At 52.7% G+C, this 22,167-nt stretch overlaps 1 protein-coding gene across 1 annotated transcript in view; it reads left to right on the top strand.

The window, feature by feature from the left end:
* SLC13A4 (solute carrier family 13 member 4) overlaps window positions 1-22,167 on the top strand; it is a 39,932-nt gene continuing 17,765 nt past the window's right edge. The window contains exons 1-7 of the mRNA XM_004741700.3: window positions 1-884; window positions 5,828-5,956; window positions 15,855-15,991; window positions 17,957-18,129; window positions 18,556-18,610; window positions 20,906-20,945; window positions 21,947-22,024. Of these exons, the coding sequence (XP_004741757.1) occupies window positions 786-884; window positions 5,828-5,956; window positions 15,855-15,991; window positions 17,957-18,129; window positions 18,556-18,610; window positions 20,906-20,945; window positions 21,947-22,024 (711 nt within the window). The 5' untranslated portion in view covers window positions 1-785. The remainder of the gene's footprint in view (window positions 885-5,827; window positions 5,957-15,854; window positions 15,992-17,956; window positions 18,130-18,555; window positions 18,611-20,905; window positions 20,946-21,946; window positions 22,025-22,167) is intronic.

The raw sequence follows: 22,167 nt of genomic DNA, 5'->3' as shown, positions 1-22,167 counted from the left end.
CTGGGCGGGGCCACTGCCTGGGTCGGCTCCCCGTAGGTGAGGGAAAGTTAAGGTGAGCCTCCAGCAGGATTTTTGTCCGGTGACAGCAAGGAAAGTCTCGGAGAATTTTTTTTTTTTCTTTTTTTCCCTGCTTTGGAGGCCCAGGTTCAAGGCAAATTATAAGTGGGGAACCAATTTGAAGGAAAGAAATTGGAACCGAGTTCAGGTGGCAGGTCCTGGGAGAGAAGACCAGCCCTGTCCGAAGTCTGCACCGGCCGCTGACCAACTTGGGGGCCTGGGTTAAGGGAAGAGGGGTTCGGCCAGCACAGGTGGAAGAGAAACTGATACTGCCCCAAAGAGGCCAACTGATGGAGGGCACCAGTCCATGCGCTCGGTATCTTTAATCGGTTAAAGCCTTTACATGATTTCTTCAAGGCTCACCGGCCGCAGCAGAGCTGTGCCTTTGATTGGCTAGGGGGCTTTCTGCGAGCCCTAGAATGACGTTTCTCTACTACTGAGCAAGGGACGGGGGCCCCCACTATGCCTCGGGTCAGCCTCCTCTCCGGGTCCCTTTCTGCTGGGCGTGAAACGATGCTCACCAATCCCACCTAAAGCAGGAGGCGAGGAGCCCAGCCTTTTTGTGCACACAGGAGCCGTCACTGGCCTCCTTTTCTGCCCCCAAGACAAGAGAGGACTCTTGGAAGCCGAGTAGGGTTTCAGAAGTCTTTCTGGACTGAGCCCAGCGTGGTGAGAGGCGAAGGGCCCCGGCGGCCGGCGGGAGGCGGGAGGGGGCGCCCAGGGCCACCATGGGCCTGCTCAAGGGCCTCCTCGGGGCGCGAAACCTGCTGCTCGTCATCTTCGTGCCGCTCCTGCTGCTGCCCCTGCCCATGCTCCACCCCAGCAGCGTGAGTACCGCGCGTCGACTCGCGCGTCGACTCCTGCCCCTGCGGGCCGGCCGTGGGGGGCGAGGGCAGGGGGGCCGAGGGATGGGGTGCGAGGCAGCTCCTCCGTGAGCTTTGCTCCCGGGATCCGGGCATGGACAGGTCTTTCTGGGGGAGGCTCGAACGCTTTCTTCCCCCCACGCTGCCACTTTTGTCCCTCCGCACCTTTCCCAGGGCCCCGACCACATGGCCCCCAGCCAGGGCTGAGGTTGGCGGGGGGGGGGGGGGGGGGGGGCTGAACCGGCTAAGGGGTGCTACCCCGTCCTCGGGCCACCGGAGCGGGGGCCACGCGCTGTGCCCCTGCGGAGAGGGACACGCTGCTGGGCCGGCATTTGTCCCGGGCTCAACAGGATCACCATGTGACCCGCTCTCTGCGAGGAAGCTGGAGAGCAGGGAGGCCTCCCAGGAAGGACACAGTGGGGTAGGGGGAGTGATGCCAGAGGGAGGGGATGACCCTGCAGGACTGGGGGGGTCTTGGGCGAAGCTGGGGGGTGGCATGGGGGAGGGGGGGCACTGGAACTCCTTTGCACCCACCAGGGGCTGTTGTTCTGTTATCCACACTTTGAAATGCAGTCTCCGAAGTCCTTCTGAACTTTACATTGAAGCGGAGCTTGGCATCTTGCCCCAGTCCCATGCCTACGGCCCTTTGATCATGTGTATCCTCTGTGTTTCCTTCTCTATGCCCCTGAAGGAGGCACATTCAAGGACGCGATAAAAAAAGAAATAAGAGCCCCCAACTCTAGACCATGACCCAATTTTTGAGCAGTTTGCATGAGCAGTGGTGCCAAAGCTTTGGGTCTGCCTTTGCCTGCCTTCCTTCCCTCCCTGTCTCCCTCCTCCTCCTCTGCCCCCTCCTCTTCCTCCCCCTCCTCCTCTCCGGGGCTATGCCCCTTGTCCTGCAGGCACTACCCTTAAGACTTTAGGAAAAATAAGCTAAGAGAGGTTAATCATGTTTGTGAGAGGGGAAGAGATTTTTCCAGGCAGCTCCCAGAGTAACTTGGTAACCAACATTGAGTTAGAAACTTAAATAGAGGGGATTAGAATGTCTTAAAAACAAACGGGCCTAAATCTTTACTAGAATAAATACCCCAGAGTGCCGGGAGCCTCAGAGTAACAGCCGCCCTGGGATTAGCAGAGACAGTGATTGCTGCTGACAGTTTTTTTGGGCTCCTGCTAGTCCATGCTCTGCTCTGTCCAAATGGGCTGATGGTTCTTTCTTTCATTTTTCAAAGTTTGTTGTTGTTTTTTTTACTCAATATTTGATGCACTTAAGGGAATGTTCACCAGAGACACAGTGCCCTCCTCTCCGTGGTGTTATCAGGCACTCTGTGTCCCCCTAAGTCAGCCCCATTTGGGAGGACCATGACTCTAGGGTGTGGTGTTGCCCGGTTTTCATTCTGGGGACCTGGCTTTGAGCGCCTCAGTCACCAATGACTCGTAAGAAGAATCCACAAGAAGAAACAAAATAAAATAACCAGTTATTGAAGTAGGCAAAAGAATCTATAAATCTGATGGAAGACAGGTGTTATTTTTAAAAAGAAGGGGAAAAGTCCTGGCGGGGGGAGAGGAGAGCAAAGGAAAAGCAGGTGAAGCTCTGGTCTGTTTGGATTTGTACATAATCTTTGAAGAGATTTTTACAGCTGGACTTACACGGAGACCAAGGGACTCTGTCTCTTCCCCCCTCCCACTATGACAACCTAAAATGCTTCCAGATATCGCCCAATATCCCCTGGACTGCAGGGGGGCCGGGGAGGTGCAAATTCGCCCCCTTTAAGAACAAGTGCCTTTAAGGAAAGTAAACCTAACACTCCCTCAGGGCCTCTCCCATAGCCCTGGGGACAGCTAGATGGAGCCCGGTATGGCCAGTGACCTCAGAGCTGGATGCAGCTCACTTGCCACTTACCCAGGGTGCCCGCCAAAGGTGATTTCCGTTTGTGTCACTGTATCAGCGAGAGCTCTGCTCTTCTTCTACCAGGACATAAAATCACCTTGAGGTGACCAATGCCCACAGTAAGCACAAACCAACACATAGAAGGTCTCTCTACCCATTCTTACTCCCACGTGTCAAACTTTTAGATTCTGATATTGAATCCTCAGGATTCTAAATGGGACCTGGCTGCTCCAGGCTGGAGCTGAGGGAAGGGACCCGGCCCGAGTTCCCAGCCTGCCTTTCTAATGGTTCTTCAAAAGATAAGCCCCAGCTACAACCTAGGAAGCATTAGAAGGACCCTCCCCTTTTTCCTGCCCAGCTCTCTAACACCAGGGGCCCAGACTTGGTCTCCTGTGTTCCAAAAGAGAAGGGCATAGGAGGGGCTTGTCCATAACCAAGACCTGCCTCAGTGTCCCTGGTGGGATAAAGGCCACACCCAAGTCCCAAATGAAATTTCAGAAAGGCCTCATGGTCATGTATGACAGCAAATAAACAGACCTCAAGCCCCTTCTGGTGAAGTTTGAGTGGAACATCACTGAGATGATCGGACAGCCCGGGAAAAGACCAGATGGACACATCAGTTGGTAGCAGAGTCAGGAAACATCCCATATGGGAAATGCCACTTTTGAGCTCCCTCCTTTATTTGTAAACAGAAGCCAAAAAGAACTGATAATACTAAGCTTTAAAGGCATTGCCCGAATAACTCCTCAGCCCCTGCACACCAGCTAACTAGTGGCAGTGATAAGGGGCCGAGGGTGTCCAGAATATTCTCTCCAATAGATAGATAAGAGAAATCCGGTAGCCAGCAGAGGAACCCAGTTCAGTTCAACCAACTTTAATTGAGCCACCTGCCAGACACTGGACGGATGTGGGGCCCCAGGATTCCTGTAATCAAACCTCACAAAGCTTTTGGAGAGGGTATCTAAATACAAGCTTGCCCACTGAATTTTGAGAAGGTTCAGAAGGAGCAAAAGGAAGTTTATGTAAATTCCATGGGTGAACGGGGAAGAAATATGGAAAAGGGCCCCTGGAGGTAGACTCTTGGCCATTCTCGTGCTGTAAGGAAAGTCCAGATAAAAATGATGATGGTGGTTTACCCTGTTCTTAAGGGGGCTTGCTGACTTCCTCCAAGCCAACCTATTTTAATTTATAACAGTAATTACAGTCAACAAGTATACCTTAGCTTACCCAAATCCTCCTAATTCAAACTAAGATGGTACCCGGGAGAAGGTTGATTCTCTGTTTCTCTCCATCTGTCTTCCCTTCCCCTCTCCCTTAACCTTAATCTGTGGCCCTGTAAGGACAAGAAAGACTAAAGGTCCTTAGGAGGGAATAAGGTTCTCAGGGAGGGACAGATAGCCTGTCCCTTTTATCTTCAGCTAGAGTTGAGACCTGCCATTCTGTGTCCCAGGGAAGAGATAGGAGTAAGTAGGCTCAAGGGGGCTAAAGGCTTTGAAATTCTTTATATAGTTTTATTTCTGCAACAAAAGGGAGTATTTCTCTAAATTGCATTATTTTCCAATGGAATCTCCCCCCCCCCCCTTCCTGATTCTGTTTTCTTATCAGCAACTTCTAAAAGTTTTAACTTCTCTCTGATCTTTCGGCCCCAGAGGACATCTCAGTGGGAGCTACACAGTCAACAATCATTGGGCCCTGTTCCCATTTCTCAAACCCCAAGGCGGTAATCCGTGCATATCAGGAGGGAGCAAGGTCCCATCCAGCCAAGCTGGGTTAATCACTCCTGACGCCCCTCACGGATCCTGGCGACCTTTTGTAACTTTTGTGCAAGAGTTTGAGGACGCTTGTTCTGAACCCAAGGGAGAGATAAACAGAACAAGATTCGTCAGGCTCCTTGATCGCCAGCCCAGCCCCAGGGCAGGTCAGATCGGAGCACAGATGGTTTAGGATGATGTATAAATTGAGGAACCCAGAGTTTGCTTGGACCCTCTGTGCAATGGCCCTCCAAGACCACTGTTAAGGTCCTTGGACAGTCACCCCCCCACCCCTGAGAGTAAGCCAGTGACTTTTCTCAACTCCGTTAATCAGTGCGATACCGAGCGGCCAGCACTACTAGAGGCTGAGGTTAAGGAGGGCTGGTTGTCGAGAACATTGTTGTGCTTTTTTATTTGAAGCACCGCAAGGCTGTACAGCCAGCCACGTGGCGGTGTTGGGGAAAACTGGTAAATTTCCAGGCCTTCCCTTGCAGGTAGATAGCACTTTTGATTCCCTTTACTGGAGGGATGTTTCCATGTGTATCAGGCAGCGGGGGGATGAAGTCCCAGAGCGGTGAGAATCAGACACTGGTAGGGACACGGGTTCTCAACCAGGCACAAATATTCCCCCCAGGGACATTTAGCACTGTCTGAAGGCATCTGTGGTTGTCACAATCCGGAGGTACTACTGACATCTAGTGGGTAGAGGCCAGGGATGCTGTTAAACCTCTTCAAGCCCAGGACAGCCCCCCACGACGTAGACTTTTCCAGCCCTACAATGGGCCAATCTCAGAGCTCACATGTCAGTCAGTTACACAAATGGATCCCAAATTTCAACCACCCCAAGAACACCTAGCATCCAATCAACTCGATGCCAAAATATTCGGCCGCATGCCCGAGCTGCGCACTCCATCTTTAGAGCCTGTGATCGTGGGTCTGGACACAGTTCATTTCAGTCCCCATCCTGCACAGTTTCAGGCACCGGCAGAGCCGTGATACCCTAAGTCTGGTGGCTCCATTGCCACAGACCACATGCCAGGCGCCGGTCCACCCAGGGAGCAGCCATTACAGCACACACCCAAGTGTGGGCCCCGCCACGGATCCCCACATGGCCCTGCCAAGGCCAGCTTTGCACCTCCCAGGGCTGTGTCCTGGGGCCCGTGTTCGAGTCTGGATGCCTATTGCCTCCACCCCGGGGTCCCATTTGGATTCTCCATGGCAGTGGTTCTCCCTGTGACTAACCGCCTACTTTCTTTCCCTTCCAGGAGGCTTCGTGTGCTTACGTGTTGATCGTGACCGCTGTGTACTGGGTGTCTGAGGCCGTGCCTCTCGGAGCTGCAGCGCTGGTGCCTGCCTTCCTGTACCCGTTCTTCGGAGTCCTCCGGTCCAGCGAGGTTAGAACATTGATGGCCCAGCTCCCTGCTCAGGGCCCCCCTGGGCCACTGAAAGAGGGCTCGAGGTGAAGGGACAATCCCAAAGCACTTGAGAACAGGGCTTTCTTCACCCTCTGGAAAAACCTCTTAGCACTAAGCCTTTGCAGCTGCCATTCCAGGCCCTGAGTTCCTCCCCCATGACCCTCATTTCCCTCAAACTGCCTCTTTCAGGAAGCCTTACTTGACTGATCACATCCAATTGCTTCTTCAGTCTGAAACCCTCTAGGAACTGGAGGGTTAGCACCTATAAGCAACCTGCTGTTGACTTTTCTCAGTCTTTTGTATCCACTTACACTATAAGGCAGGAATCAAAGGTAGGAATCGGGTTTCCCAGGTCTTTGGAATCTCGTAAACCTCAGCCCCTATACAGTAAGTGCTCAATAAATGTGTGTTGACAGAGAGACTCATGATGTTTTCCTGAGTCCTGACAATGTTTTCATCGACTTCCCGTAAAAAAAGAAAAAAAAAATTCTATTCCTTCTTCCCCAACTCAAGATTACTGCATATTCTTTCCTTGACCTCTGTCTACCTAGAACCTGCCCTCTCTGTCCACTCTCTCTCTCTCTCTCTCTCTACGGCATCCTTAAAAACTCATCCAGAAATTGTCAATATCGAGCCCAGGTTGTGGTCAGATTTCAGGGCATACACTTAACACCCAGCACAAGTGGGAAAGAAGAAAAACACAACCAAAACCCAGAAGCAAGATGAAAGATGGTCCCCATCCATTACTACCTGGTTCTGTTTAGACTCTTGTCACAGCCCCTGGTCTCTGCTTAGGGCTTCTGATAAAGATTGAATGGTAGCAACAAAGGACAGAGGCAAAGAAGAAGGATGAAAGGGAACCAGAGTTTGCAGGCCTACGAGCAACCGGGCACCACAGTGGAAGTACTATATTACTTAATGTAATACCCCTGAGATCTCTGCAAGGTGGGTGTTAGTACTTCCATTCTGCGGATGAGTGAAGAGACTCAGAGAGTTAAGAATCACACTCAAAATCACAAGGTAGGAAGCAGCAGAACTGGATTCAAACTCATATCCATTCGATTTCAAAGTATATTCTTGCTTGCTGTTCTACCAGACAGACTCAACTGACCAATCTGATTGTTAGTTTGTGTCTGGGGTATTTGGGTTTTTGGTCTTCACTGAGTTTTTTGTTGCTATTGTTTTTTTCTGTATTGTTCTTGTTTGGGGTGGAAGCGTTGGTGGCGATGGGGGGCTGTAGTAGTCAAAAAGGATGGGAGCCCCCCAACCATCAGCAGTGCTTTTATTCCCGGAAATGGGTACAACACCAATATCCTGGAGGGCCACAGAAAAGCTAGCCTGTGACCTGCATCACCCGGCAGTTGCTCCAAAGTGTCCCCTTCCTTTGTGGAAACAAGAATAGGTAGTTTGGTCTGTGGGCCTGCCTAAAAGAACCACCAACCTTAAACACGACTGTTCTTAAGAAGAGCATTTAAACTTATTCTACAGATTTCTCTTTAAAAGTGAGACACCAGAAGCTCATGAATCAGGGGGTGAAAACAGAGGGCAGAGAAAAAAATGACATTATAGAAAGAATTGAATCTTAACTAACATTTAACGTGAGCTAACTACTAATTAAAAGATTTCTATCTTGTATTTCACAATGGGCAGCCCCAAAGCCAACAGCATGACAGCCTTGAAGTAGATGACGTCCCTCTTTCTCCAAGGGCTGCCTGCAGCAGGAGTCGTCCAGAGGGGTGGCCCACTCAGTGCCTCTGCACAGTAGAGATGTTGCTAGGCAATGGTTCATCCAAGGGCCCGCCCCTCTGCACAGCCAGGAAGGCCTGACCTAGAAGGCATCTATTGAGTCAGTGGTTTGTGGGCATAACATGACTTTGTGAGGAGAAAAGGAAGACTGTCCGGTGAAGGGCTAGGCAAGTTCTGGAAAGTTCTGGAGGAGCTAGAAGGCAAATCTTGTCATTTGAGGTGAAAAGTCCTACCCCATCTGAAAAAGTAGTGGTGGCTGGCAATGATAATTAACAGTTGGTCTATAGGAAGCACATTCAGCCAAAGGTAGTCTGTTTAGTTAGCTTTTTAAACTCAGAGTAGAGGAAAATGCCAGTAAGTAGAGGACAGGGCTTATGACCCTTCGTGAGCCACTCAACTTTGCAGATGGAGACCTTGTCCACCACCAGCAGCCACACCCCCACATCAGCATGTGCAGGGCTCCCCTGGAAAAGGCAGTCAGATCATCTACTTGTCACTCCCCAAACCCACACTGTGCTTGCCTCATCTTGCTTTGACTCAAAGTTCTCTCCACTTTCCTCCACTGTTAAAATCCTGCCCAGTTACCCTCTACAGTGAAGCCTTTCCAAAGACCTCAGCTAAAAGTGTTGCTCCCTTTCCTTGGAGCCGATCTGATGTCTTTAGCCTTGAAGGGGTACATCAGACACACCTGACAGCAACTTTCTGCGGACATGTCACCTCACCACAAAGATTTGCAGCCCCTGGGATTTGTGGCATCTGTGGACTAGATACTTGTGCTGGCCTTCAGTGAAGGGTTTTTGGTTGCAGGGTTTCCAGACGGTGTGCAATAGTGTGCTTTCCACCTGAAGGAAGACCTGTGGGTAGGATCAGTGTGAATCTAGAACCGTGGCTTTTTTTTTTTAAGATTTTTTTTTTCTAATTTATTTGACAGACAGAGATCATGAGTAGGCAGAGAAGCAGGCAGAGAGAGAGGAGGAAGCAGACTCCCCACTGAGCAGAGAGCCCGATGCGATGCGGAGCTCAATCCTAGGACCCTGGGATCATGACCTGAGCCGAAGGCAGAGGCTTTAACCCACTGAGCCACCCAGGTGCCCCTAGAACCGTGGCTTTTGTCCCTCATGTTATTCATTCAACATTCAGAAAAATATTTCCTGAGTTCTGTATCTACCAGGCACCATTTGGGACATTACAGGACCCTGACTGTGACAAAAATGAAACGCGGAATTTCTGCCCTCTCGAGTCTCACAGCTGATGTATGCATACAAATGGTTCATTTTTATGGTGATGACTTGATAGTCAGCAGGGGTTAAGAGTTTGTTGTGTGCAAAGCTTAGACTTCCTTCTTTCTGCCTTGCTAAAAAGTGATACAAAATGATAGACTCCTGACCTTGAGAGTTTCTCCTCTAAAAAAGAGAAGGCACAAGCCAAATGGGAAAACACAGAAGACCCATGCGGTAATGCCTCGTTTTCTGGCCCTGTGGAGGATTCACCCAATTCCCCAAGAGGGAATGTTCTAGATAAATGAAATACACCCCACCAGGTGCCCAAACTTTATTTTGACCACTTTTTGATCGACGTCTTTCTAGGAGGCTTTATAATTTTCCCCGGCCTTTTAAACAGAAGTTGTTGAAAACAAATTAACTTTTTCTCCGGAAACTTCACAATTTCCAGGGGGGAAAAATTTCTCAATCTAAAGAGCCAGTGTGGACTGGATGATGGCACAGTTGAGTGACTCGAGTGCTGGCTGACCAGCTGAACCTTAAGAATCTCGAGTAACGTATTGGCAGTAGACTAGAGGGAGAGCCCAGGTGGAAATACGAGAGGTACGTTATCAGATCTGCAGATGACCCGAAGCTGGATGGGCCAACTGATTAATGAGGACAGAAACAAGGCTGACAGGATGAGACAATGGCCTGGGAGTGACAGAATGACATTTCATAGGGATAAATGTTCACAATGTGTGTGGAAAATACCTTGGCTCTTAGCTGAGTCCAGAGGCAGCATGAATCATCTATCAGCCCAGCGTAGCTGCCAAAATCTGGAGCACGTACCATATGCCAAGCACTCTGGGAGGTTCTTGACGTGCTCCGTGTCACTTAACTCCCTGTAACGAGGTTCTAAGCTCTGTCTTTACGGACAAGTTCAGAAATCAAGTTCAGAGAAGTCACGATTGGACCCAGGAGTGTGTGCCCCCAGAACGTGTGCTCTTAACCACTGGCCGATAGGTACTGAAGTCTGCTGAGTTAATAAACGTCTGTGCCCAGAGCGTCAGATTCTAGATCAGGAGGTCGTGCGGTGGTGGGTCGCTGAGATGTCCCCCATCTAGAATGTGAGTCACCCGAGGAAAGATGAGAAGACTCAAGAGGGACGTGATTTCTGGCTTCTGCATCTCAGCACACAAGGCTCAGAGGCTCAAACCAGAACCAGAGTCCACGCACGGTAAGAGAGACCCGCTCCATGTGTGGGAAGATGCCGGACTGGGCAGCCAGGTGGGGTCCGAGTATTCCTGGTCCTGCGAAGGCAAGCCAGGTGACCAAGTCAGGGACATTCGAGGTAGATTTTGTGCCTTGGGAGAGGGGACGGACTCAAAGGGCTCTTTGACTTTGGGATTCCATGGTCTTCGGGTTGGCATCCTGCCGCTATTTCCGCCTGTGGGCGTACAGAACTAAGGCCAGGAGTTTAGGTTTGTTCTTTATTTTACCTCCGTTGTGACCCTCACGACTATCATTGTATCTGCCTCAGGAATCATCTATGCCTTTCTAAGGTGCTGCCACAGCCAGGGACAATCAAATTAGCTAAGATTTACTGTTTCTAGGAGGCCGGGAGCGAGAGCACTCTCTGGGGCAGGAAGAGGCATGGTTGGAATGCTGCGGCTCCGGAGGAGTCTCCAGGGTGTCCAGGGGCAGGAACGACTTCCAGTAGAGATGACATCTGCTTTCTATCTCTCCCCTGCCCAACAGACACTCACACACGCGTGCACACACAAACACACCCCCTCTGCTGTATCCACGGCCCCGCGCTGCCGGCCCCTGGCAAGTGTCCGTGGCATTCCAGCCCCCGCCAGGAGAGGAGAGGGAGCAGGGCGGCTCCAGCTGCGATAACAGAACAGCCTCAGCAGCCCCATGACACCGGAGTTCAATGTCACAAATCTGCTTCCCTGTCGGTTCCTGATCCTTCTGACCTGCCAGGTTGCCGACCAGCCCCCAGACCCTGACTTTCTCTGTCTGTTTAGACCTGGGCACACTCCACGTACCACTCTCTGCTCTGCCTTTCTGGTCTCTGCTCACCACGGGGGCTGACCCCCTCCATACAGGCCCACGAGGAGGGAGGCTGAGCCTCGGGGCCCGGCCCCCTGCCTGAACCCCAGCTGTCCCTCACCCACAGCCAGCCAGATGCAGCCCAGAGCTGAGCTCCTGTGGGGCCTGGGACCGGGAATCTCCAGACACTGCGGCCTCCTCAGGCCAACTTAATGCTTCTGGGCCAAGAGCTACTCCCTACATAGGAGCCAGCCCCTTTACCAGTGGACTCAGAGCCCAGCCCCCTGCCTCAGTTTCCTCCATTGGAGGTGGTCCATGAGGTCCCAGAGAAGAAACTGGGGGTGCTTTACGAGTTAGCTAAACAGACTTCCGGCCCGGGTCAGCGCTCATCAGAGTCTCCCTGCTTTAAGCTTCTCTAGGGCAAGGTTTGCAAAGAATGTTTTTTTAGCAACAAAACCTTCGCTTTAAACCACATCTTGGGAGAATCAATACATAAAACAGATGGAAGAGGAACTCCTGCTCAAACTGGGCAAGGAGGCCCAGGGCCCCGGCTGCAGAGGCCCTTCCCACGGGCTTCCTGACATTTCAGACACAGTGAGTGTGGTTGGCAAACCTCTGGCCTTGGGGAGTGCAATCAGGTGCTCAGGAGCCCCAGGTGTTGGAGCCCGCAGAGGCTTATCCAGCAGGAACAGCATTCCTTTCCCCAGGGAAAGTCCCGGAGTCAGGTGCGCTGGATTTGGCCACCTTGCCGCGGCACTGGCTGGAATGCTGTTCCCCGGGCTCCAGCTGGGGCTAGGGGCTTAGCTCCGTGCTGAGGGAGAGCCACCCCCATCACCCACTCCTGGGGTCTAGAGGATTTTCCTGCAAAATTGTTTGGATGTCCAGAAGAGCCTCAAAGTAAGTCCGTTGCCAGAGGCCACCCCTGGTCTCCTGAGAGCTTGCCATATTCCCACCATTCCTAGAGGCGCCCACAGCTGACCTGCAGAGCGTCTGCATTTCTGGGGTCCCTCCCCCAAGAGCTGCCAGATGGCCACGTCAGAGCACGGTGAGATCCACCCCACCTCCTGCGGTCTCTGGCTGCTGCCACCAGGAGCAAGTAGAGTGGCAGTGTGGAAAGGGTTGGGGGTCCAAGCTGGGAGTAGGGTAAACCTGAGTTTGAATCCAGTTTTGTCACTAACCAGTCTTGAACAAGTTGTAATCTGTACAAACTGCCCTTTACTCTTTACTCGCCTGAAAAGGGAGGATCTAGAAAACAGCCACCTTTCAGGGAGCTAAGCGTTCTCCCCGTGCGCAAGCGCCTTCCCGAGGAGGGAGGATGGGCTGGCCCTCAGGCCTCCTCCACCGGGGTGGCCCCAGGGAGGCCAACTCACATTCCTCCTGAGCTAAGCCTGCTGTCCGGAGTGCCCTTCTCCAAAGTCTAGGAACAGAGCCACAACCTTTACAAAAATTGTTCTAAACATTTAAAACCTAACCTGTCTAGAGATCAACCAATAACTCCACCTTCAAAGAAAATAGTGTTTTAAAAGCTCATCACTAATGGATGCCGCCTGTGATTCACTCACTTTGAGCTAGTTAGTGAAGGACCCCATGAGCCGGCCCTTCTGTCCTTGGGCCTCTGCCTCCAGCCCGGCTCCCACTTCGCTGAGAAAACTCGGGGGAATCTTTTGATTTTCAGGCCCCACCTTGCTCCTTATTTCATTTCTTTCTCTTCTTCCCTCCTTCGGTTGTGCTGACCTCCCTGGCATCGCCCTCAATCTCATCTTGAAGCTTTTTATCCTTTTTCCACTTCTTTAATAACATGGACATTTATTGAGCACTTCCTGTATGCCAGGCACCATTCTAAGACCCTGCCTCCATTATCTGACTTGAGGCCACACGGTGACGGATTAAACGAACTGTGTATCTTGACTCTCGCCACGGAAGACATTGGAATGACGGGGCCACGGGGTTCCATGGGTTGCCCAAGAGCCTCCAGTTCCTCTGCGGGGAAGCCACCCTTCAAACCCAGCTCATCAGAACTCCAGAGCCCACGGTGTTGCTCCTCTCTGCCCCGCCTTTCCAGGCGGCCTCCCTGAGCACATCTCTTCTAAAACACTTTCCAGGAACACCTCTACTCTCCAAGCTCAGGGCTCGGGCAAACAGAGAAAAACCACAGAGCAGAAAAGCAGAAAAGGCAAGAATAAAACCACTACTGCAAACATTACAGACACCATGGACTCTGCTCCCAAAAGGAGCGCGCGTTTGGAGATCCTGTTCCTCTTGGCGCACAATTCTAACGAGCTTTGTTATCTAGTTTCCCAACTCAGAGAATATCAGTTTTGGAAATTAGGTAGTGGGGAAAGGAATGCCCACAGCAAGCAGGAGTAAGCAACGCAGGTTGGAAAATGATGAAAATAACCCTCAAGAATCCTGGAACCCATGTGTTCCCTGAGGGGTTCTGAATAACCAAGGTTTTATTGTAAAACCAACCAAACAAAAAAACCCACTGGGCTGCACAACTAACAAACACCACTATCGGATAGAATTTTGATTTGTGAAGGTGGAAAGGCAGCTTCGTGGCTGGGTCCACTCTGTGTGCTAATGGCCACAGAGCAGGTCAGCCTTTGCGTGGAACACCGAGGGACGGAAAGAGCTGCCAAAAAATCCTGGTCGCCTGCCCCACAGGCTAGCTGATTTGCATCTGTCATTTACTCTTGACAACAGCTTTACAAAAGGTAGAGACGCACATGATCTTAGATGCCTAAATGAAGCCCAGAGAGGTTGACTAACTTGCCTGGGGTCACACAGCTGAGTCCTGGCTGACTCGAGAGTCCTCATTCTTGCCTACTTGGCTGTGCTGCCTCTTAAGCACAGACTACAGCCAGGCTGCGTGGCCCAAGCACATGACACCCATCAAGGGGCGGCAGGACGGCACACAAATAGACCTAAGCCCACCAAACACCAAGTATGAAAACAGCCCAGAGCCCGTGTCCCAGCTATTTAGGGCCAGAGTCAGGACTGTGATCATGAATGAAGACAGCAATGTGTGCCTACGCATGCTCTCACGGAGACCAAGAAGACTCCCCTAGAGTTGAATTAGACGCACGGCTTCCGGTTGGCCCACCCAGATGTGTTGTGTAGTAGCTTTGGATTCAGACACACCTGGATTGATATCCCACCCCTGCCCCGCCCCTTGCGCTCTGATCTTGGAAGATTTCCTTAACCCCTCTGAGTCCGCTTCGTCACTTGCGAAGTGAGGTACTAACAGCGCCTGCCTCCTAGACTGTTGATGAGAAAGTGAATGTGAAATGGAAATCTCCTGGCAACGAGAGGGCCCTCTCAGCAGGGAGGTTCCTTTCTCCTTCCCCCTGAAAGGAATCCTGAGAAAGTGACCTCGCCTGTCCTGGAGGCTCTGGGCTCCTAAAAGGCCCTCACAAACTGGTCTTCTACTATGATATGTGCCAAAGAGGCAGAAAAGGAAAATGTTGCCAGCCAGTACCCTGGGAAAGTAACCACAATAGCACTGACCTTTTGGAAGGCCTTGCAGAGGCCTCAAGTCGCAGGGCCAGGGGAGGAACCGGTACTGAGTCTTGTGTCTTCTGTGGGTTTCCCTCCTCGGGAGACAGAGGAAAAGCGAACACCAATTCCGCCCCCAGAGCTGCCTCCTAGACCTCTAGGAAAGTTAGGGTGCAGTGAGAAAGGTCCTAGATACCAGCCTTCCCCACCCCCTCCCCTGCATCCCTCTCTCAACTCCTCCCCTGCACCCCTCCCCAGTCCCCAGCCTAAGCCTCGGGCATCCCGCGGTGCCTCCACGACCCACTAGGGGGCAGCATCTTCACCCATGCCCACGCAGCCCAGAGGCCTATCCGCCCTTCCCAGAGGGGACTCTGCCCTAGAGTCACCAGCCCAGCAGGACATCTCTCCCCTCGGGAAACATTAGTGACAGTGCCAACTGGCGATTGGGTTTGGGGACAAGAACTAGATTAAGCAGAAGCAGGGGGTTGCCTTCCCCCTCTGTGACCCCCAACAAGTCCCCCACCTCTGCCCAACCCCCATCCAGGGTCAACAACTTCCATCTTTATTAACAGATTCTTCTGGAATTAAGCACCATATAGTATTCTTATTTAATATTCTATTTTTTTAAGAGTTTATTTTTAATCTTTATACCCAACCTGGGGCCGGAACTCACAATCCCAAGATCAAGAGTCGCATGCTATCCCTAGTGAGCCAGCCAGGCGCCCCTCTTATTTTATATTCTTTTTATTTATTTATTTGAGAGAGATGAGAGAGAGAGCATGAAAGGGGAGAAGCAGACTCCTTGCAGAGCTGGGAGCCTGATGAGGGTCTCGATCCAAGGACTCCAGGATCATGACCTGAGCCGAAGGCAGGGGCCCAGGCGCCCCTCTTATTTGACATCATGTTAATTCTCGAGTTATCACTTGTAGACATTATCAGTTGATTTCCAACGACAGCCGATGAGGATTTTATCCTCCTAGCACCCTCTCCTTCTGCCTCCGGCTTCCCGGCATAGGTACCCCCACGGTTTTGGTTAATTCAGTCATCAAAGTTTAACAGTATGATTATATAGATTTTGTTTATTTCCAACACCACATATTTTACTATATTTACATTTCCCGCCATTTTCATTTCTCCTGCAATGAGAAATGTCCTTGTTTTCCCCCCTTTAAAGAGGGTTTATATTATATACGTCAAACAGACATAATGTCAAGCGGTCGGCGACGCCAACAGCCCTCACCTCCGTGCCTCCTGCTTGCGGGGTCTCTAGGGGAGTATCCTGAGTTGGGCTGGGCGCATGCGCCGCGCTGGGCGCATGCGCCGGGCCGGACACATGCGCTGGGCCGGGCGGGAGGGGCCGACGCGCTGCCTTCCCGCAGGTGGCCGCGGAGTACTTCAAGAACACCACGCTGCTGCTGGTGGGCGTCATCTGCGTGGCGGCTGCCGTGGAGAAGTGGAACCTGCACAAGCGCATTGCTCTGCGAATGGTCATGATGGCCGGAGCCAAGCCGGGCATGTAAGTAGCCTTTGGGGTACCCAAGCACTCTGCGGCCCCCAGCTGCCAGGGGGCCACCTGGACAGGGCTCCTGGGTCCCCGGGTGACTCCGGGTCCGGGGGTTTTACTACTAATGGGGATGGAATGACGTCAGGGCTGCTGGGCCGTCGATCATGGAAGAGAGATGTGCGGGTGACGTTGGTGTCATTTATTACCACAGTCTCAATAATTTATCCGGGCCACGTAGACTTCACAGGCAGCAGGTTACAAAATCCAAGGGGCCCATTGGGTAAAAGGAGATGGACCAATGCAAGTTGTTTCTCAACATTTTTCCGGTGTTAACAGGGAACGGGCTGGACAAGGAAATGGTGTCTTCTCCTCTGTCTTCTCCTCGGCTCTGTCTTCTCCTCTCCTTAAGGAGAGGTGGAGGTTTCCTCCCATCCATCCTGAGTTTTTGTTGTCACTGGCTCAGACCACAGCTCAGACATGTTGGCTCTGACCAGGCATCTGAGATGCCCTGCAGGCCCCCAGCCCTGTCCTCTTCTTTGTCTGCTGTTGGCAACACTGGAGGGAAACACTCCCAACCCTGGGGAATGTGTGGCAAAGTCGGGATTGACAGTTCTGTGTTGACAGTTCTGCTGCGTGGAACAACCCTACCCTTCTCTTTCCTTCGGCATCTGGGTCCCACCTCCTATTTACAGCTTTCTTGGGACATTTTCTGTAAGCGGCCCTGACTCCTTTGGGAGTCTGATGGGGTATAAATGAACAACATGGTACCAGTTTCCAACATGAGTCCTCTGGATGAATACAGGTTAAGCCTCAAAGGAGGTTCCTGTTTTGCACTTAACCACAGCTTAATTTGGTGTCACTTGCCCTGTCACTTAGTAATCATCTTGGACTCCACACTCAACCTCCCAGACACACAACGGCATCTGCAGTTGTGCTGGGGACTCCACAGCTCTTTGAAACCACTGTGTACTCACACTCAAACTCAAGAAAGCTGATCCCACTGCATTTCCATGCTTCTTCACTAAACTCCTCCCCATGTCTGTTTCCACACCTGCCCCCCCACCATGGGGCAGGCAAACTCCTGTTGCGCTCAGCCTAAACAGAAACAGCACCATTTGGCCTGCCTGACGTAATCCACACAAAAGGTGCTCCCACATTGCACCATGCCAGGGATCCCACCTCAAGTAAGAAACATGGGGAGTCTCTATGCAGGCTGGTCTCACGGAAGTCAGAACCATGTCTATACCAGCAACACACTGTGTTTCCAAAGCCAAAGTGAAATAACTTGACGGTTATTTTTTGTTAATGTTTTCCAAGGGTTGACTCTTCAAGATACCGGCTGAAGAGATTCACGCAGTGACATGGGACCCTTGTGTGGCTTGGGGCAGGGCAGGGGCGGGGGTGGGCGCTAGCCTTTCAGCAAGTGGGCAGCGGGCAAGTGATGGACAGAACTGTGACCTCCATATGTTAGTCTCTGTTTGGTCACTAGTAACTAGAGTGATGAGGCTGCAGAGAAGGGACTGTCATGGGCCCTGAAGAACTGTTGGCTGGAGGGCAAAAAAAAAAAGAATTCCTTTATGCACCCAAAGCACACCTCATTACCAAGCCAACATCTGCAGAGCCGAGCCATCAGTAAGTCCCAGACTGGGTGACCCTACAACCAAAGCTAGTCTTTGCTTAAGGAAGGGCTTCCTGCTGGCTGAGGCCATTAGCCCAAGAGGTGTGATTTATTCATTCAACAAACACGAAGGTAATGTTTACTCCGTGCCAAGCCCTGGGAGTACAAAGCCGAAAGCTTGACTTAAAACCCTGACCTTCTGGCTCCACGGCAGCGCCTCCTGACCGCGCCGCCCCTTCTCAAGGCCAGCTCCATCGGGTTTGTAGGAGGCCCCAGAGGAGCCCCGTGAGAGAAGCGGGGGGCCACCCTGGGTCGGCAGCCCCCCTGTGACCCGGCGCCCTGACTGCCCCGCCTTGCAGGCTGCTGCTCTGCTTCATGTGCTGCACCACGCTGCTGTCCATGTGGCTCTCCAACACGTCCACCACCGCCATGGTGATGCCCATCGTGGAGGCCGTGCTGCAGGAGCTGGTCAGTGCCGAGGAGGAGCAGCTCGTGGCTGGCAGCTCCAGCACCGAAGAGGCCGAGCCCATCAGTACAGTTTGCTGGAGTTCACCTCCCCTTTGCCCCGGGGCCCCCCCTCCCCGGGACACCGCCCGGCTCAGTGCTGCCCCCAGGATCCTCACCCGTGCCCCGCCCCTCCCCCCCATCCCAGGCCAGCCCTTGGACCCTGAAGCTCCCTCCTGACCCTGCGTTCCTGGCTCTTCCTTCCTCCCCTGCTCACGGCAGCCACCGCTGCTCCTCGGGGGGAGGAAGCACCCAAGGGTTCTGACAACACCCCAGGCCTGTCCGTGCCCGCAAGCCCTGCCATGCTTTCAGAGCGGAGGGAGGGGTGGTGGTCAAGCCTGCCTCCAGCAGGACATGCCCTCGTCTCCCCCGTTCGGCCCCATCCCTGAGCCCCTGCCCAGTATGGTCGGCTCCAGCCTCCGCATCTCACGTCTGCTTTCCTTTGCTCCTGTAGGTCTTGAGGCAAACAACAGCCCACCCTCTCTGGAACTCATCTTTGTCAATGAAGAGTAAGTATGACTGCCCTCCTCCCAGACAGAGCCTGGCCAGGTCTATCCCGGAGGTCAGGAAAGCCAGTCCTTGAGCTCCTAAACAGCTCTTCTAGAAGTATGGGCCAGGCTCGTGTCATGCCACACCACCCTCCCCTCTGCCCTGAGTTCCTCTCTGTACCTGGGCACCACCTGCCAGGAGCCTGAGGACAACTCCCTCGACCACAGGGCGTTGCAGCCATGAGGGAAGAGACAGGAAGACAATCTGATTGCCTACACGCCTACCAAGTAGAACTGAAGTAGAAGAATAGTACATTTAACTAATTAATAGAAAAACATTCACAGAATAGATGTCGCAGGAGATTCTGAGAGAATCGCGAAGTATCTTCTAGATACTTGTGGTCTCACTAGATTTAGCCTTGTCAGATATGACAAAGAAGGGTGAGGTGACGGGTGGCAGATCTGAGGACAATTGATGAGAGAGCTGTGTGAGGGTGGAGAGAAGCTAAAAAAGGAGAAATACACCCCCCAAACATTCATGTGAGACAGATCCATTAAGAGCTTATTTCTTCCAGAAATTCTATGTCAAAATGTGGTCTTCAAGGGTTACTGTGATGAATATTGCCTTTAAAGGCTGGGTGTGAAGCAGAGCTGAGTTTTGCAGTTTCGTGTCTTCTTGGGCAATGAGAGCTGCCCTGAGCACAACCAGTGTGTGTGAGGGGAGAACGCGGCAGGGTGGGGGACAGCTCTGCTCTCCCCGGCTCTGTGGCCTTCAGTCACAGCAGCCCATTCCCCTCCACGGCCCTGGATGAGATCTCAGGCAAACTTCACTGCTCTCTGGTTCTTTAAGGTGTTAGAGCAGAATGACCTCCTTTGCAGAGAGTCAGCAGTCTGGTCCAGACTCCCCAAAACTTCCGTCTCTCAGCCACAGCACGTCCTACCTGCTGTCACCCAGGCGGTCAGAGGTCAGAGTGCGTGGGGACAGACTCTCACCTCTCCTCCCCCCATCCTCCGGACCCCTGCGGCTCCCTCTGTTGCCTCCGGCCCCTCCCGGTGCCCTCCCCCTCTGAGACTCCCTGGCTCCCTCCCTTGCCAAGTGCCCACATTCAGCGCCTCTGGAGCGTCCCCTTGGGGTGCCCTTTGCAGAGCGCCAGGCCTGATGACAGCGGTGAGGCCCTCCTGGATGACCACGCATCCCCAGCCCTCGCTTCTGTGCTCTGCTGCCTCAGTCCCCCACAGCCTCTTCCTTTTGGGGTGGCCTCGGCCTCTTGGGTAGGGCCTCTTCGAGACAGCTCTGGCCTGGCCACCTTCTGTGTGCGCCACCCACTATGAGACTCAGAATCATGACCTGCTTTTGTTCTTCTCTAGACCTAAATCTATGTCCCCCAAACTCCAAAGCAAAAGCTCAAGTTGGCCCTAGAACTCCCTCAGCAGAGTGAGGGTGAGAACGGCCATCTTCCGGGGTGGCCGGCACCTCCCATGCTGTCTGAGGGGCTCCGGGCCCGCCCTCCTCACCCAGCCTGGGAAGGAATGGGGGAAACATCGGACTGCTCCACTCCTTCCACGCTAGCAACCCCCTCCGAAGAATGCTTCCCTCTGAGCCCCATCAACTCCTTACCCTCCCCTTGGGTAGTCTGGACACAGTTGTCTGCCACGGGACTCCAGTCCTGCACACGTGTCCAACCGCTGTCTTCACACAGACCTCACGGTACCCACTGTCCTCAGAACTACGACAAACCAAAGCACATGTTTAGCCCTGAGCGCAGCCAGTACTGCTGTGGTCCAGTTCCCACCTTCCTCTCTCACCCCCAACCTCTTGCTCTCACCTGCCTTTCTCCACGTGCAGCCCAGGCCCCCCCTGCTCCTGCAACTCTCACCAGCTGACTCGGTGAAGGTCACTGTCTAGAAGGAGAAACTTGTAAAATGCTCATCTGGGGTTGCAGGAGCCCCGGGGCTCCTCTCTGGGCCCACTGCCTACTGTGTACGTGCAGGTAGTAATGGTAGTAATACGCGCCGTCCCTCTGTGGTGACGATAACGGTGTCATGAGGACTGAGGTCCATATTTAAGTGCTCGGCTCCTAGAAAGCCCTCCCTGTTATTTGCTAGGAGGGTCAGCACTGCTTCTAAGGAAATGCTGTGTCCCCACAAATCCTGACAGCATCTCTGGAAGGCCAGGAAGACTCGGGTGAGATTAGTCTTCTAATCTTACCCAACTCTAGAGCGGCCACTTACACCAAACACCAGTGGGGTGGGGGCATTCCCATCTCACAGAGTCCGGTCCGCTAGTGTTTTCCCATTTCCTTTGCTTTGTTCCAGCACATCGACTGCAGACTTCACCTCGCTGATGCACAGCAAGGTAAGGCTTTGGGGTTTTTCTGTGCTTTAAGATTCCTGGGAAGTCCCTCAAGATACCTCAGGGACAGAGATGCCAGGCAGCTTATCCTGGAGCCCAGCAGCAGCCACTGATGCAAGGACACAGAGATGCTCACCCAAGCCCGAATATGAGAAGGGCTGGACCGGCTCTGGGCGAGGGCCTGCGGACCTCTGAACCTTGGCTCTGAGACAGCTTAGCCTCCTAAAGGGCAGGCTAGCCTTTTCCGTGGAAACCCAGTACTTAGCCAGCCAGATTTCCAAGAGTCACAGATTCACCCTCAAGATTCCCCGCAGTGGGGATTCCATATAAAAAGGGTCACATTTAAAGATTTACTTACCTATTTTAGAGAAAGAGAGCATGCCTGTGTGTGAGTGGTGGGAGGAGCAGAGGGAGGGAATCTTCAAGCAGACTTCCTGCTGAGTGCAGAGCCCGCCATCGGGATCGATCCCACTGGCCAGGAGATCATGACCTGAGCTGAAACCAAGAGCCAGACCCTTAACCGACTGCACCATCCAGGTGCCCCAAAAGGGTCACATTTATAAAGGAAAGCAGAGTTTATGGCCTTACCTCTTCCCCCAGAACTGGTTTCACATTTACTTACATCAGCCCAAATTTTGATTACCCAACTGTAGACTCTGTTGTGGTGAGATTATTTTGTTTTGTTTTGTTTTCTTTGTGTTAAAGAAAAATGAAGGATTCTTCATTAGCTAATGAAGTGCCAGAAAGTGAAGCTGTCTGACAAGGACAGAGCTCTATCCTGCCAGATTTCAAAAGTCTCTGCAAATGGGCTGCTTCATACCCGCTGGTTGGGACTCTGTGTCTTGGAGGCCTGGTGGACTGGCTCCCCGCGGCACCCTCTCCCTGGTTTCTGGTCTCCGACGGCCACAGTGCTGAGGCGAGGGATGCTGTGGGGCGGTGACGCGGCCCCTCTTGACGCCCACCATGTCCTCTTCCTGACGATGGGTTGGTCTTTGTCCCCACAGAACGTGAATGGTGTGCCCACGATCACCAGCCCGGGCAAAACAGCAAATCCCCAGGGCAAGAAGCAGCGCCGGTCCCAGGTAATGGAACTCAGCCCCACGTAATGGAACTTGGAGCTTCCCAAGGGGCCCTGGTCTTGAGGTAATGAGGACATCGGTCTGGTGCTGTCACCAGGCCCTCCAACCACAAAGTCTGGCCTGTGGGTTGCATGGAGGTAAAAGGT

The sequence above is a fragment of the Mustela putorius genome, unplaced genomic scaffold (assembly GCF_011764305.1).
Source record: "Mustela putorius furo isolate JIRA1106 unplaced genomic scaffold, ASM1176430v1.1 tig00003845_pilon_pilon_pilon, whole genome shotgun sequence".
In the NCBI taxonomy this organism is placed as follows: domain Eukaryota; kingdom Metazoa; phylum Chordata; class Mammalia; order Carnivora; family Mustelidae; genus Mustela; species Mustela putorius.
Note: the sequence above shows the minus strand (reverse complement) of the source record. Positions and strands in the feature narration are given on the sequence as shown.